Raw genomic sequence first — 16,466 nt, 5'->3', positions numbered from 1 at the left:
ACCCTGCAATGTGTGACTGCAAGGCATTAATAGAGGGTAGATTTGCTTTGGTACAATGCTACCTGTTTCTCCTAAGCTTATGGTTCTAGCTGGCAGTGGTACATTTACATTGAGGAAAGGAGGGTGTTTTGGCAATAGAAGTGAAAGAATATTTTCTCCCTGCTTGGGGAATAGTTATCAGTCAGATATTATCAGAATGTGAAAGAAATACTGCTGCATTCTGCCACAAATGAGGGACAGAGGCGGGAAAGTTGTGCTGGGATGTGTGAAACTTAAATGGAAGTTAAAAGTATGCTGGGAAGTGATGACACAGTTCTTTGTGTTTAAGAATTTGAACAGGTGCAATATTTAAAAAGAAAGAAATAATCTAGCACTATCTCGTCTCTTTGTTTGTAGTTTGCAAGACCTTGAGCTCTGCTCCTCCCCCAGGTACAAATGTCTGATTGGATTATTAATATATTGCATCAACTTTAAGCTTGTTTGTTTTAGCCCAGAGTCACCAAATTTTAGTTTTATTAAGACCAACTGTTAATTTCAAATGCTAGTTAGATAGCAAGYCCAGTTTTGAAAATCACAAAGCATTCATTTCAGCAGAGGACACATTTTGGTGCCAAGTTTATCTTCTGCTCTTCACCTTCCTTTTATGTGTCTTTCTTCACCTGTGTCTTGGTATGTTATTAAATTGGGTGAGGAAGTGACTTTTGTTCAGCCAGCACGGTGGGGTTCTGGCTTAGGACACTGGGGGCTTCACCTCTGCAATTKGAGTTGTTTCTTGTCAACCAAAACAGCAGCTGCTGTTCTGCATTTCACTATTATAGTTGTGTGTTTGTTGTCTAAATTAGTCCATCACTATAATTTTATGAAACAAACAATGTAGAATCTATACATAGAAAATGTTTTTCCTTTTGAATACTTAATCTCACAAAGGTCACAGCAGAATCTGCATAAATGCAGAACAGGGTGAGTGGGATTAAAAAAGTATAGRACACTTATTTCTCGTTAGCCATGACTTAGTACCAAGCAGAAATGAAAATTACTCGATTATTTGGCAGGAAGTTTGAATTTGCACAGGGGAATACTCTTCTACATGATACATACTTTAGTTATGGAACTTATTGCTGCAGGCTGTGGATTCACAGAATCCACAAAAAGGTTATTAAATGCAGCGACACAGGTATTTTAGGTAATCCTGGGCTATCAATACTGCAAAGTTAGATGAATATGCTGGGCAAATTATCACACTGTAGTGTGTGATCTGCCTTTTAGTTTGTTGGGGAGTTTTTTGGTTTGTTTGGGTTGTCTTTGTTGATCGCGTTTTCTTTTGGTTTTTAATGTTTGTTTCTTGTTTTTCTGATAGCTCTTCCAAGACATCTTTTACTTTCTTTTTGGAACTTTTCCACATGGCGTGACCTACTTGGATCTTTGACTCGCTGTTGCATAGGTAGAAGCCATGTGTGCTGGCTAGCTCCTGGTCTGCAATCTTTGGACAACTGTGCTGGGAAGCTTCAAGCGTCACTTGTTTGTAGTGAGAAGTTCTCTGAGCACTTCCTTCGAGTTAGCAAACAGTAGACAAACAAATTGATCTGTGATGATTTCGTAATCAGAATGAGAGTTCAAGAGGTGGAATGGGTGACACTGTCCAAACCACTTGCGTGTGCAWTTTTTTCTTCTCCATAAAGTTATTTCATGTAGGAAAAGTTGAGATTTGGCTTGGGTGAGCAGGTCACACCAATTCACACCCGTGTTGATTTCATGGCAGTACACAGGAGGTCAGTCTTACCTGTCCTCATCAGACTATAGTGGTTTAGGCAGAGAGCCCCGCAGTGAGAACACAGGTACTTGGCTCCAGCTGCATCCAGAAATCATGCYACAGGCCACCTCTGCCTCACATCGAGCCTCCCCTTGCCCAGGCTCGAGAGAGGCTCCTTTTTTGCCCATATGAGTCACTTCTCTCCTTCCACATAAGTTCAGTTTGTCTCTGATCTGCAGCCCTATAGCAACCAGTGCAGCCACCCTACATCCACCTGGGGAAGGGTGGATAAACAGAAAGGGGGCAAGGGTGGATTAAGAAGGGGGCTGAACAATTCCCATGCTTGGTCATGAAGGCCATGACAGTTCATTTGAAGGCCACAAAGAGCAGTTCTGGGAAGCTGTGGGTTTGGGTTTTTTTTTTCCTTCTGCTGTATGTAACTGTCTTGTGTTCAGCCCACTCACAAAACAGAACATTCTCACTGTCTGCTGAAGGTTAGAGTCCTCTGTGATGAAAAGAAGGCTTTTTATGTGACTTTCATGCTTTAAAAGTAAATAAACAAATAACTAAATAAAAGCAGAAGGGCACACACACWCTTGGGTTTCACAGCCTTGCTCAGTCATCTGCAGCATAAAACCAGCAAGTTCTGTATGTGGTTAGATCTGCTTCTTTGTGGTTCTAASTGTTCAACATGAAAAAGGGAAATGAAGGTACATTTTGAGAAAAAAGCAATACCATCATTTAAAATTAAGGTTATATTTTGCTTTCGGATATATTCACACTGAAGAGCTTTTTTCATCAAGACTTGTTTATGATTATGATAGTRGAAAGAGATAACAAAGTGGCTATAAAATCTCTGTCAGGATATAAAGGCTACTCAAATAAAAATCAGGCCTCTACAGCAAGCCCCAAATTTAAGCAGTGTGGAAGAAGGACATTTATTTCTGAATGTCCACAGCCATGCCACAGTTCAAGGCTCTGAGCTGATCCAAACCTGAGGGCTCTTGTAACCTGTGCTATCATCTACACTGCCAACAGACAGTTTCATAATCAGGTCATATGAGTCACTGAAAAGAAAGATATTTTACTGGCAAGTTCATTGAAGCCTTACTTTGAGATCAGATGAAGGCAGCAGTAAGATGAACGAATGATCTGTGTTGTCTGTGGTTTTATTTCAGGGGTTTTCAAGTCCTCATCAAGATGCCTTTTTCCCACTGATCTTGGAGATTTTGAGATGTGTTGTAGTTGCAGTGGTTAGAGAGCTGAATTCAGCTACTGTGAGATTAAATTACTTAAATGAATGGATGCAAACATTATCCATTATATTACCCAGTTTTTCTGAAATTGGTCAGTTTACAGTTTTGGGACCAATCAGCTATGAGGTCATTAAAYAAGGAATTTGAAGTGTTGGAAACACTGGAAAAAACTTTCTAAGTTGCCCTTGTCTGGCTGATTTATTTGATTGACTGAAGCTCATCTGTTGCTGATTTGGAAGGGGCGTTTTTATAGTTCGTGGCTGGACAGTATCCCTAGCTAGATTTCAAGTGATTTTGCTAACCCAATTAGAAAATAGAACCAATTAATGGTACTCTTACTTCCCAAATAGGGCGTTAATGTTTTGTTAAACACAGAGTGTAAAAGGGCTCTGATACTTCAAAGTCCTTTGCCTRCTGGGTAGGCAATGTAAAGGTTGCCAGTCAGAGATCATTGCCCTGGAATGTTATTATTCTCTGTGTTCCACAGAAGAAAATGAAACTGCACAAGAAAACACATTAACAAATTTTGTGAGGTTAAGCACTCAGTGTTTTCCAAYTGTYCTTATTTTTACTAGTTTCCCACTCYTTCTTTTCTTGTGCCATGAGAAAATATAACAGAAAGCTTGATTTTATTATGCAGGCTCAGTCWGGATGTTTCAGGTGAAGATWCACAGGAATGACAAGATAGACCTTCCTTTTCCAAGCCTTTGAAATCTATGGATGGGCAAGATTTTCTAATTTGTAAATCAAGCTGTTTGAGTGCAAATATGTGCAAAGCAGTTTTCAACATTTAATTTCTGATGTCTTCACTTTCATCTCTAGTTGTCTGCATCACTTAGCACATGTGTAGATGTGTGTGAGGAGAGGATTATTTTCCTCTGTCAGGTTTTAAATCATGAAGGAAGAACTCCTTGAACTTGCTTGGTGGGTTGCTTCAGTGAAGTCCTGCTTTTCTTGTGGCTTCAACTTAATTTAAAGCTGATATGTGTAAAGCCTGACAAATGACATCTGGCTGAACAGAATATCCATCCCATCACCCACATGCATTTTTTTTATGAGCACACTGCTCTTAAGTGACTGCAACAGCAGAAACCACCACACAGACACCACTAAGCAGAATAAGTTACAGAGAACAAATGATCCAGGGTCACAGAGGTCCYGTAGTTTTGTTTGCAGTGAAACTGAGCATTAACTTTTTTTTCAGAAAGGGCTGGCAGGCAGAAAAGATGGGTATGCTAGTCAGATGTTACTTCATTGTGTGTTAAGYTGATGACCAGGTAGAATTGAGTAACATTTGTCAATAAATGAGAGTGAAACTTTTGTGCAAAGAGATAAAACTAAGAAATTATTGCAAATTAAATAACTGGAAAGCCAGCATGAGAGATACATGRTGCTTTTAGTTCTTTATTTAATCTGTGTATATTTTTTTAAAATTATRCATATTACTTGAAATCCCTTTGAATAACAACTATTTAGTCTGCCATAGAAATATATTTTTCCCCTTCCCCTCCCCTTTTCCCTTTCCATGTGTTTGATTTTTTAAACTTAATAGTATCTTGATAGAAAAAGGCTGCAGGTTAAAAACTTACTTTAACAATTCCTGAATTTATTGAATATTGCCTTTTTATCACACAGACCTCTCATTTCTTACACCTCACACATTACACCTGTGTCCAAGGAAACAACTGGTGGAAACCTTGCAGTAAAAAGCACAAAAATCATGTGCCATAGGACAAAACAAGCATGTCATCCATTCATTTTTTAAACTGGGAGAGAAAAACACAATCCTGGAGAGCCAACAACACATGAACTTCCTGACCTTTGTGCTGCGATAGTYTCTGTAATTATTGAATAGTGGGGATGGGCTGAGGGCTGAGGAGGGGAATTTGGGGGCTGGCCTGGGCAGTGAGATAAGGTTACATATAAGGGAGCTGCAGCAGGTTTGGGAACACCAACAGAGTGCATTCCCCAGTGCGCAGCTCGGCGAGTTTGGATCCTGAAATCATGACTGGTTGCCCCTTTGCGGGGAAGAATTACCTGTGAGTCCTTCCTCTCTGTGTTTTGCTTTATAGATTAAATTCGAATGATATTGTGTTGCTGCAAAATAGGAAATCTCAGAGAGGAATTACTTATTATCAACAAATTGACAGTTGTAGCTATCACTAGATGAAAAGCGATCATACAAGGATGTGTCTGAGYGCCTGTTATTTGATGATGAACTAGATGTAATGCTACCAGCTGTTACTGCGGCAAGAGGAATTTTAGTTTTTATCAAAAGCCTGCTTTACTTGTTCTGTTTATCAAAATAAAACATTGTTTGAATTGTAGATGCATCTGTTAGTAAYAAGGCAGGTATATTCCTAGTTCTTTAATGAAACAGTTTACATATTTACTTCATTATCTTCTTAGATTTAATTTTAACAAGTTATCTTTGGAAGATGAAAATGAAGACAAATCTCAAGAAGGAAAAAATAAAGCTGGCAAAGGTGGGCTTATCTATGGAGAATACCTACAAGTAAGTTTAAGGATTTYGTGTTTGCTGTCCTGGTTACACCTTGAGGCAGGAGCTGTGTTTGACACTTCTCTAAATCACTGAGGTCACTGACAGATCACAGTRACAGGCACAGGGGCCTCAAGGTGGGCTCAAGGTGGGAATGCTTCTCAAACTGCAAAGAAGATGGATTTYTGGGGGGTTTGGTAGGGAATTATCCTTATTGGTAAGCCCAAATTGTAAAGTGACACATCGCAAACAGCTTTCTTTGGTCTGACAATCCTTATTCAGCAATTTCTGCATGTCAGCAGACTGTGCAACTTCCTTGAAAACCCAGAATACTTGGCTGGAGAAATGTATTTCAGAAATCTAGGGGGTAGGACAATGATGGGGGTGGGGGCAGCAACATAAAAAAGCCCCAGACAAAAACTGGAAGTAATTAAGAACTAAGCAAAAATAAAATGCCATAGCTAGTAAAAGAATCCAGATTTTTTTTTTTTCCTGAGAGCACGAACTGAAGGGAGGGGAATTACTCGCTGCTTTTGAATTGATTTGTTGATGTACTGTTTTGAATCTTGCAAAGATTTTTTTTTTTTTTTAAAACAGCTATGATTAGATTGTAAATTTGACTAAAAAAAGAATTCAGTAATGTCAAATGAAATTATTACTACAGCCTCAAATCAGTGCACTTATGCAGATATTTTTGTATGGTTATTCAAAATTTTACTGTAGGAACTCTGTTTTCATGAGACATGACAGTATAGGTCTAAAATCTGGAAAGCATAACATGACAGTATAGATCTAAAATCTGGATATTTTGTTTTCTCTCTCTTTTTCTTTTTCCTATGTGTGTACATATATATAACTAAAAATACCCTTCAAATTATTTTCAAAACTTTGTTACTTGAGTTACCTAAATGTTCCATTTTAGGCAAGATTTTTTTCAGTTAAAAAGTAAAAGTCATACYTGAGACAATTTAGTGAAACTTCTCATGTTACCTAGAATGTGAAGTCTGTATGTGTATTTTTAAAAAATAGCTGTATGCAGTAGAACTACCATTGCTAGTAGCAGAATTGAGAGCTTTACAGAGAAATCTTACCTTTATTTTTAAGCTGGATAAAATACTGAATGCTCAAGAACTTGAGAGTGAGAAGAAAGGGAAGAAAATCCATGATGAACATCTTTTCATTGTGACACATCAAGGTAAGTGGAGAAGTGCAGTGGTTGTTGACCAACATTTTTGCCACAGGGAGTTATTTGGTGCCAAAACATGCAATACACAATTTATTTTCATTTTAGACACTAGCAAGGTTACAGTTCTGTCTTTTATCTGTTTTTATATTTGTATATATCCCTATATAAATTGTAGGGCTGTAATCACCTCTATGCTTGTAGCCATAAGTATAACCCTTGGATTTGGTAAACCAAGATATGGAGAAATTCCTAGAGAAATTAAGGTGGTGAAAATCTTGTTGTTGTCCAAGCAACAGGCTRCTATGCAGTTTATTGGAGGAAATTTTGTGTGCTGCCTTGTACCTTCTCTGAAACTTCAATCCAGTTTTAACCATTTAGAATCTGTGCAGAAATCATCACACTAGTTAGGCACTCCCTAGTGCTCATATCTGCCTGTTTTTCACAGCCTGGCCTGTTGATACTTTCTGTTATTGATGGAAAACATGCAGATTATAAGCAGCTCTGGAGTTAGATTTTATTGAAGTACCAGATCTGGATTTTCTCTTTCCTCCTTTTGTAATGAACAATCTGTAGATCAAACACCTGGTGTGTAAAAACATATTTTAAAAAATTCTGTCAATATTCTTGACTCTAGATTATTTTGTGTAATACTTTAGAAAAGGGCAACGCACTGTAAAAGGTAATAAGTGTATGTGTCAGCATCTTTATRTGCACTGGCAGTGTAAATGTAGACTATTAATTTCAAATTAATAAGTAAGATTTTTTTCTATATTGGTGCTAAGAGGAAAAAACAAAGTAATCTTAAAGTTGATGCTAACAGAGTTTTTCTTGTTTTAGCATATGAACTTTGGTTTAAGCAGATTTTGTGGGAAATGGACTCTGTGCGAGTGATCTTTCAAAATGGTCATGTAAGTTGAAAACAAATATTAATTTTTGGAAAATTCAGCTCTGTTTTTCTCTTGTTTCCTGCCTCTCAGCCTGATACACTTGGGTTTACAACACATTTGCTCTTTTTAAAAACAGCAACAAAAGACCAAATAAAATTTGGCCGAGTGGCTCTTATATCCTTCTAGTACAGATTTTTGAYCAGCAAAATCTGATTTCCTCCTGAAGTATGTTTTTGTGTAGATYACCTTTCAAGGCCAATTTCATAGGGCAAAATACTCTCATAGTCTCCTACTAGAGCTGGTAACTGCAGAAACTTAAGTTGGAAATATTCTRCTGCAGATAAAGCAGGCTCAAAGGCAAAACTGAAAAGCAGAAGGCTCATAGGTATTATGCTGAAAAGTAATTTCTGCCTTTGTTCAGTTTTTGAAGTCCACATACTACATCCTTCCATCCAGTATGGGCTGTGAGACGGAAAACTCGTTTTCGTAGTTGAGTAATAGTAAATCCAACAGAAACGCAAGAATCCAAAGGAGGGTAATACTGTGAGTTTCTGAAAACTACAAATATAAGCAAATCTTCACATTTGTCCAAAGCTAAACACACATTGTAACAAAAGGTAACAGTGGAAAACTATTGACTTGATACACTACAGAAAAAAATCTAACTGCAGGCAATTTGAGAAATATACTGAGTATATCATGAGCATGTGTCTACAAAGTAAATTTGAATCTAGACCAGACTGACCAAGGAACCTTCTTTTCATAAGGTCCAATTAAGATGTTCTCTGTTGTCCCCTATATTCCTAATTTCTTTGGCTTTTTAGTTTCACATTTTATCAAATTATAATTGACCAAAATCACTTCTTAAGAAGAAGAATTTTTCATTATTTTTGTGAAAAATGAAGCCTCGCTTGTAATTAGAATTTGAAATGCCAGTGTTAAGGTCAAGTACACAGCCAGGCAATTTGAGAAATGGTCATCATCTGCCATTTTTTGTAGTCTGATGTTTTCTGGTTGCATGCCCAGATTTTAGACAGAGTTTAATTCCATTGAAACTGAAAGGAATTTTAGCAGAGTCCTCTCAGGCAAAGTGTTCAACTTAGCCAAGAAAAGTTGTGTTTTCCATTTAATATTTTCTATTTCCCACCAGATGTAGTCTTTTGTCGTCTTCTCTGCTTGCTAATGCCCATTTCTGATGAACATGTTTTAGACGCGCTCTCCTGATGCAGCTGTCAGATTATTCCGCTTCTCAACTTTTAAATGATTCCCATACCTGCCTTATGGCTTATTCCTTCACAAGAACAGAAATTATTCTAGAAGTAATTATAACACAAAGTATATAATTATCATATTATATAGTAGAAACATACAGCAATATTATGATGGGAAATTATAATTATATAAATGATTCTRCTTTATAATTTAATTTCTTTGACTTTTATTTTAGTAAAAAACATAGAAAATTAAAAAGAGCCCTATATGATAGGCCTACTTGTAATATAACACGAGTCAGAAAAAAAAAATGGATTTCAATCTTTGAAAATAACAGTTTCAGTTTCCATTTAAAACCAGAGCTCTCTGTTCCATATGAGATTGTGCTGCTATGGATTTCGTGTGGGAAGATCTTGCGTACTATAGTGATGTGCAACAGTGAAAAGAAGTGAAATTATCCTAGGTAGGATTTAGAGAGAGCAGCATTCTGTCTGGTTCTGATCTTTATTTTTTCTACAGGTAAGAGATGAGAGGAACATGCTGAAGGTTATTACTCGAATGAACAGAATTTCACTGATTCTGAAATTACTTGTGGAACAGTTCTCAGTTTTGGAAACTATGACTGCACTGGACTTCTTTGATTTCAGGTAAAGATTTACTGTTCCTCTACAGTAATCCATGAGCTGGTAATTCCCATCGTTAGAACTGACAGTGAACTTTGCATGTGTGCTGGTGTGTTTCAGCAAGCTGAGGGTTCACCTTGGAGAGGCAAACATGACGTTAAAGAGCAAGGGTCAGTTACGAAATTGGGCATGAGTGTGAGTCCAGCATGTTCTGCAAAGAAGTGCGAGTGAACTGCTGACACTTTTGGGGTAGGGTGCTACTGACTGGTCTCAGAGTCAAAATAACAGAACAACAAAAAGTGCTCTGCATTTTGGTACCCATTCCCTTCTATCTTTTAATGTTCCCTAATAAAGAGAGCAGGAAACTACAGTTTTTCTTCACTTGTTTGAATTTTGAAACATCTGTACCATCTGTCGTTACTCTACAGCAGGGGAAATCCATGGGCTAATCATCTGTTCTGTTCCATACTTGCTTCAGCTTTTCAACCACATACTGTCATTTATAAGTAAACATAAGATTAAAGCAATRATCTGTCTCTTTTAAATCTTGTACTTGCAATTCAAAATGCATTACAATTATCTAGCAACATGGGATTTCAGGTTACTTTTATTAGTAATTGTTTTGCAGCATGGTCAGACAATTTCGCTCTTGAAGACTCCCATTAATGAATTCCTCAAAAAAAGCCCACTGGAGATTTTTTGAATATTATTCTACTGTATATATTAAGGCAATATATAATATTGCACACATATATGTAGTAATAGATAGGAATTATGCTGTATTACAAGACTTAAAATGCATTTGTTGGCACTTTATTGCTGTGAAAATTTRTATAACTGTGATTTGGGGTGAAACCACTTATTCTGTTTGGAAAAGAAATCATGTTCACTCATGTTGCCTCCTGTACATTACATGCACAAAACTGCCATTTTAAAACACATAAGTGTGTGAATGTATCTCTGTATGCAGAAGCAATATAGAACTAGATTGTAGTTGCATTAAAATTGCTTGTTTTTTTTTCCTTTTCTTAAATGCAGTCATATAAAAAAATCCTCAGATAGCTGTTTGATATTCTTCAAATGTGAAATATGGGTGGGGTATTTTGAGAACGAGAAAAACTCACCATTATAAAATGATGTTCTGCATTTTTGTATCTTCTTTTCTTCTGTTCCCAAAGATATCACCTGAGCCCTGCCTCAGGTTTTCAGAGCCTGCAGTTTCGCTTGCTGGAGAACAAAATTGGTGTTCCCCAAAGTCTGAGAGTCCCTTACAACAGAAGGCATTACCGTGATAACTTCAAGGGACAGGATTATGAACTACTGCTTCAATCAGAGCAAGAACCAACACTACTGCAACTTGTGGAGGTAACAATGTCTGTCWTAGACCTTGCTTCWTTTTCCCCCATCTCCCAAGAATGTCTTTCATTAGTSTCAGCAATAAATTCTCCTACCTGAAGAGAAGCAAKCATGTTGGCAAATTCTCTGTCAATTGTGTTATGGATTATTAATGAATTTTGCTTGAAAAAGAGTCATTAGTAAACCAACTGATTTTTTAAAGCATGTCCTTTCCTCTGWAAATTCTGACTGTTAAACTGGTAAATTGCACTGTGGAAGTGTGAGCTAAGAATATAAATGTGCTGTTTCATTTGCTTTTCATGACTGCTTTTCATGCTTTTCTTCCTTTCAACAAGAAAACTTTAAAAATAGTCCCATTGTTAGTGGTAGCTATTAGAGAAGTTAAAAACTATAGTTTTCTTTATATTTTCCTTCTGAGATTTATCATTACTATTATCCTGTTTATCTGTGCAATAAGATTGTTTTCCTGCAGTTGGTTTTAAAGACACCCTTAGAAGGAGACMGCTTTTGCCTTCCAKCACTGGCCTTTTAATCTGGAACCTGAGGGSWKYGGCATGGCACCAATRTGCAGGTGTAAATCTKCRTGGACATGCTGAATTTAGCAATAAGCTCTTCCACAGGATACTAAACCAGAACTGTAGTAGAATCATTTATGTTGCTATAACTGTACTCTAGGGTAATGCATTGTTATTGTTTGAACACATTATTATTATTATTATTATTATTATTATTATTATTACTATTACTATTACTATTACTATTCTTATTACTGTTCTTATTACTATTCTTATTACAGGCATGGCTGGAAAGAACTCCAGGACTCGATGCAGAAGAATTTGATTTCTGGGGACAATTTGAAGTGAATGTTTCAAAAGGTCTAGAAGAGGAATTTGCCTTGATACAGGTATAGAATGTGCTCTTGAGCCACCCATAAGCAAAGACAGCTGGCAAAATGATACTCTGACATAAATTTAACTTCTGGCTCACTCAGTTTCTCACTCACTTAATCCTCATTAGCCTTTGTCTGCAAGAAGCAGAAAGAATTGCAAATTCTTTAGGAAATAGGAGTATTTTTWAAATTTGACATCTAAGATGATTTAAAGCATGAGGTACATGGATGACTTTGATTGCAAAAAGGTTGAATTAATATCAGTGGAATGGCTGATTTTTCTGAAACTACAACTTTACCTTTAGTTAGAACTTGCATCTACAATCCGGAGTAAATAGAAGTTTGAGTCCCTGAGCTSTGAATATGGAATGTCACTATAAACAGCCCATTTCTGTTTAACAGTATGTGGCAATTTGGTGCCATGTGATCATTTCAATTATGCAGGCAAATGAGGACCTGGAATCCCTGACTTTTTTAAGACCTGTGGCTTTAAATAATATTTTTAATTTTTTTATTTTTAATGAAAAAAATCATAAGAATTAATCAACCTCCTGGGAATATCTATTTACAACATTCTAACTTATGTAAACTTTTTTATTTATAATTTTCTTCCCCACAGCTCTGCAAGGATGTCATTTTTTTTGCCTTGAAAACAAATAAATCGAACTTCAAACAAATCAATATTAAATGCATTTAAAGCCTCTTGACAAAAAAAAAAAATATAAGCTGCCCATTTATTTGGATATTTATCTGAGTGGTGTTGGCATCTATTTAATTGTACATTTCCTGGTAATTGTACTTTTCAAAGGACAGTGACTMGGGTCTTATTTGAAAATACAGTTCTTACTTAATATGCAAACTTCAGAGTATTTATTTAAATAGAAGTTGCATAATGAGTTGTTTGAGTGCTTAATTTTGCCTATTGAATTCTAAAACTTGTCTTTGTTTTAAATACCAAAGGCCAAAGCAGAGTCAGAAGAAAAAGATGACTTATTGTCTGAATACCAAAAACAGAGAGATGTATTACTTTCGTTATTTGATGAAAAACGCCATGAACATCTGCTCAGTAAAGGTAGATTGTATTACCATATGTCAATTTTCACTTTGCATGTTTTAGACATATTATTTATAATCACATAATAGCATTACCTTTGCAGAATGAGCAACAAACTAAGCACACTTGTATCTTGCAGGAGAGAGACGACTGTCGTACAAAGCACTGAAGGGGGCATTAATGATCTACTTCTACAGGTAATTCAAAATGTGTCTTTAATGGTGACTGGCAGGAGGGTARGTGAAGGTTAAGAACAGCAGCACAGGTTTATTTAGGTTGGGATGGGCTGTGGAAAGSAATCTATTTCAGCCCTCCTCAGGAATCCTGATTAGGCAGATACAGCTCCAAGGTCACACCAGGCTGCTCAGGGCCATGTCCAGCCGAGTTCTGAATATCTTCAAGGATGGAGGTGGCACATCCCCTCTGGGCAGCTGCTTCTTGTTTGACCAGATRCTGCTTCTCAGGACTGTAACTAGTAAATGCCTTGTTCTACCTGTCCTAGAAAGATTTGGAGTCYTTTTCCAAGTACAAGGGAAAAGGTGCAGATCAAGTCTTAAATGGCAGAAGCATTTGTTAAAATGTCTATTGATATTTCAGTACCAATTTAGGAAWGAGACTTAAGGTCACTAAGCAGTGGTGAAGTGCAACTTTGAAAAATACAGCACATGCTAAGAGGTCTCACTGTCTACTCTTTCATTTTCCAAGGGAAGAGCCTCGTTTCCAGGTTCCCTTTCAGCTTCTTACTTCCCTTATGGATCTTGATGTGCTCATGACTAAATGGAGGTGTAAGTTTGACTTTTTTGACTGTGACACTCCCTCTTCTACATGCAAGCAAATTGTTCTGTCTGAGTTACACCTGGTATTAGAATTGAGGTTTGGAGTTTATAATTTAGGAATAACATTTTTTAATTTGTACTTCAGCTAAGAGAAAAGATAAAGAGGTGCTTCTGTGATCATTAGATACATAGGTAGAGCTATCACTGTTGTGACCTGCTTTTAAGAGACAAGTATATATTTTCCAATGTATCCCGAAAAGTCATAATGACATCTCTTTAAATGCAAACATTCCTTCTGCTYCTTCCCTATGTAGACATACATAAATGAATGTATAATTCTGTATTAACAGAGCATAGTAACATATAATAATTAGTGTGTTCATTCTGAATTAAGAATCATTTAATATTAATTGACTGAAGAATGGCAGAATTAACTCCTGCATATCCGAAGACCTAGTTCTGTATCCCTGTAAAGATCTCTGCATGACCATTAATAAATGTGACAGTGCAGTTATACCTAAACACTGAACATGTGCCATTTTCTCCTTTTATATCATGCAGATAACCATGTCTGTTTGGTGCACAGAATGATTGGCAGCAAGGCTGGCACTGGAGGCTCATCAGGCTAYCACTACTTGCGCTCAACAGTGAGGTAGGAATAACGTGTTTCCTGTATCCTGCAATAATGCAGTTCCTAAATACTGAAAGATGTATTTCAGACAGCTCACTGCAGGCCAAAGGGCTGCTGCTTCTCTTTTGGGGCTCTAGCTTCTCTCCCTGGTTGTTGTACRTTTATTTATCAGGTGACATCTATAAATTCCAAGCCTTCCAGGGCAAGAACCCCTTTTGATCATTCACTCAAAGTGCCATCTGTACTTCTCAGTCAAGTGGTCCAGGTGTTACAGTGATAGCAATAATATTAACCCTGCATTGTTTAGTTTGTGTGCCAGCTGGCCCAAGTTAATGAGATGACACAGGATGGGAGTAAGTTCCAGTTAGTGTGGGACTGAATTTCTTTATTCCCTTGCATGACCTCGAATTGCACAACCTCCTTACAGGAGGACCTCCTTTGAGGTTTGGTCTCAAAGGCCATGAACCACCACATATGGCTGTGGGCAATGACTGCTATCACAGCCATTGGAACAGAGGGCAGAATAGAATACAGATGGTTGGACTGATACTGAGCTCCACTGCCTTTTTTAGAAAGCGCTTCCACTCTTCCTTAATGTCAGGTTTACATTGTTCCTAGATAAATTCTGCTGGAGATCACACCCTATGCACTCTGCATTTTCAGAAGATGTYACTATAGAGCCCTACTTTTTAAGCCTAATCTGCTATACCCTAGAAAATTAGGACTGGATTCTTGCTCTGCAATATTCAGGAGAGTTAGTGCAAGGAATCTTACTAAATAYGTGAGTAGGAATGATTACTAAAGATTTACAAATTATGGCCTTCTATGCTGATGTAATTATTGTTCCAATTGCCTTTTTCAGTGACAGATACAAGGTGTTTGTGGATTTGTTCAATCTTTCAACATTTCTAGTGCCAAGACACTGGATACCAAAGATGAACCCAACCATTCATAAATTCCTTTACACYGCAGAATACTGTGACAGCTCCTACTTCAGCAGTGATGACTCTGACTAGCCTGCCTTTCTAGGCTGGTTGCTGTAAAGAACTTCATGACTTCCACCTTGAGTGTGGCTACCAGCCATTCTCACAGTGTGGGTGTGTAAATATGTATTTATGTATGACAGCTATGTGAATAGTAGGCTCCTGAAAGAAACCTAATTGCCTGTAGAAAAAATAATCTGTATTGAGTTAGACTTTGTTAAAAGTAAAATGATACCCCAATACAATTCAATGACCAATTTAACTCTTTGTTGGCTTCTTAAAGCCTACACTTAGATAGAGGGAGCAAATTRCAGTTACCATGATCGTGACTTTTTTGTACATATTTTTGTATTTGCTTGTTTGCCTAATGGCTGTTACTAATTTATGACTAGTTGAGGACATAATCAGTCTCAACATCTTCAGAAGACTATTAGTTTCTGAGCTCTAGGTACAATTTCAAAAGGAAGTCTGTGTTAAAAGTTTCAACAGCTASATTCAAATAAGTCCTGCATCTATAAAAACCAAAGCATCCTGAACTTATAATACATCAAGAATCATATTGCTRTCTATGGATTACATGAGAATGTAAATTCCTTACGCAGAACTACGGTTAAAAATAGCAGATTCAAGTACTTACTTTGCATTTCAAATAAAGCAGTATTAAAGCTCGTCTTTTGTTAAGTCTTCTTCTAAAGCAAACTATAAAGTTCAAACAAGAGTATGACAGGCATTTAAAGTATTTTTTATTCAATCTGATACATAATAAAAGGCAACTTTGACTAGGGAATATTGATAAAGCTGTGTCACCTTCTCATTAAACCAACTTTTGTCTTTTTACGTGCTTCCTTTGGAAAGACAAACACCTAGACTGTAGGCTGGAATTTCTGGTAAATTCTCTACCATAGACGCTCAAGTAGTTATACATGGCAGTAGCACCTCAAAAACACTGGTGGCACAGCCGTGTTTCATACTGGTGTAACAGCACTGCTCCTATCAATGCCCATTAGGATCTTTGGCAATTGTTTTCCAGTTATGCAGTTGTGCTATCTGTTTGTAAGCCACTCAGGGAAGGCCAGACTACACAACACTCAGACTACAGATGATTTCACATTTTGTTCAACTGATGTTTTCAGCCAAGTAAATTCGGTAAGTAGCAAAACCTGAAGTAAAAAACATCACACTTGGTCTTCTTTCATTTAAAATATTAACAATTAGAAGGACTAAAACAGCAACACTTAACAATAGACAATTTTAAATACTCATTGCATTTGTCATAAAAAGGTTATAAAAACTGTATTTATTAACATGATACAATAATTGATGCAAAAATTACAGAATTGCATCAATRCTTTTCATAGTAGGC

General features: G+C 36.9%; 1 protein-coding gene across 1 annotated transcript; it reads left to right on the top strand.

Annotated features, from left to right (window-relative positions):
• Positions 1-4,947: 4,947 nt before the first annotated feature.
• Positions 4,948-15,772, top strand: TDO2 (tryptophan 2,3-dioxygenase). The gene is made up of 12 exons (XM_057375839.1): positions 4,948-5,045; positions 5,416-5,521; positions 6,611-6,701; positions 7,530-7,600; positions 9,311-9,438; positions 10,593-10,779; positions 11,567-11,674; positions 12,620-12,731; positions 12,853-12,910; positions 13,419-13,498; positions 14,051-14,141; positions 14,983-15,772. The coding sequence occupies exons 1-12, from the start codon at positions 5,011-5,013 to the stop codon at positions 15,134-15,136; spliced, it is 1,221 nt and encodes a 406-aa protein (XP_057231822.1). The 5' UTR covers positions 4,948-5,010; the 3' UTR covers positions 15,137-15,772.
• Positions 15,773-16,466: the final 694 nt, after the last annotated feature.

Source organism: Malurus melanocephalus, unplaced genomic scaffold (assembly GCF_030028575.1).
Source record: "Malurus melanocephalus ecotype Western Australia unplaced genomic scaffold, MMel_1.1 scaffold_9, whole genome shotgun sequence".
NCBI classification, from domain to species: Eukaryota; Metazoa; Chordata; class Aves; order Passeriformes; family Maluridae; genus Malurus; species Malurus melanocephalus.
Note: the sequence above shows the minus strand (reverse complement) of the source record. Positions and strands in the feature narration are given on the sequence as shown.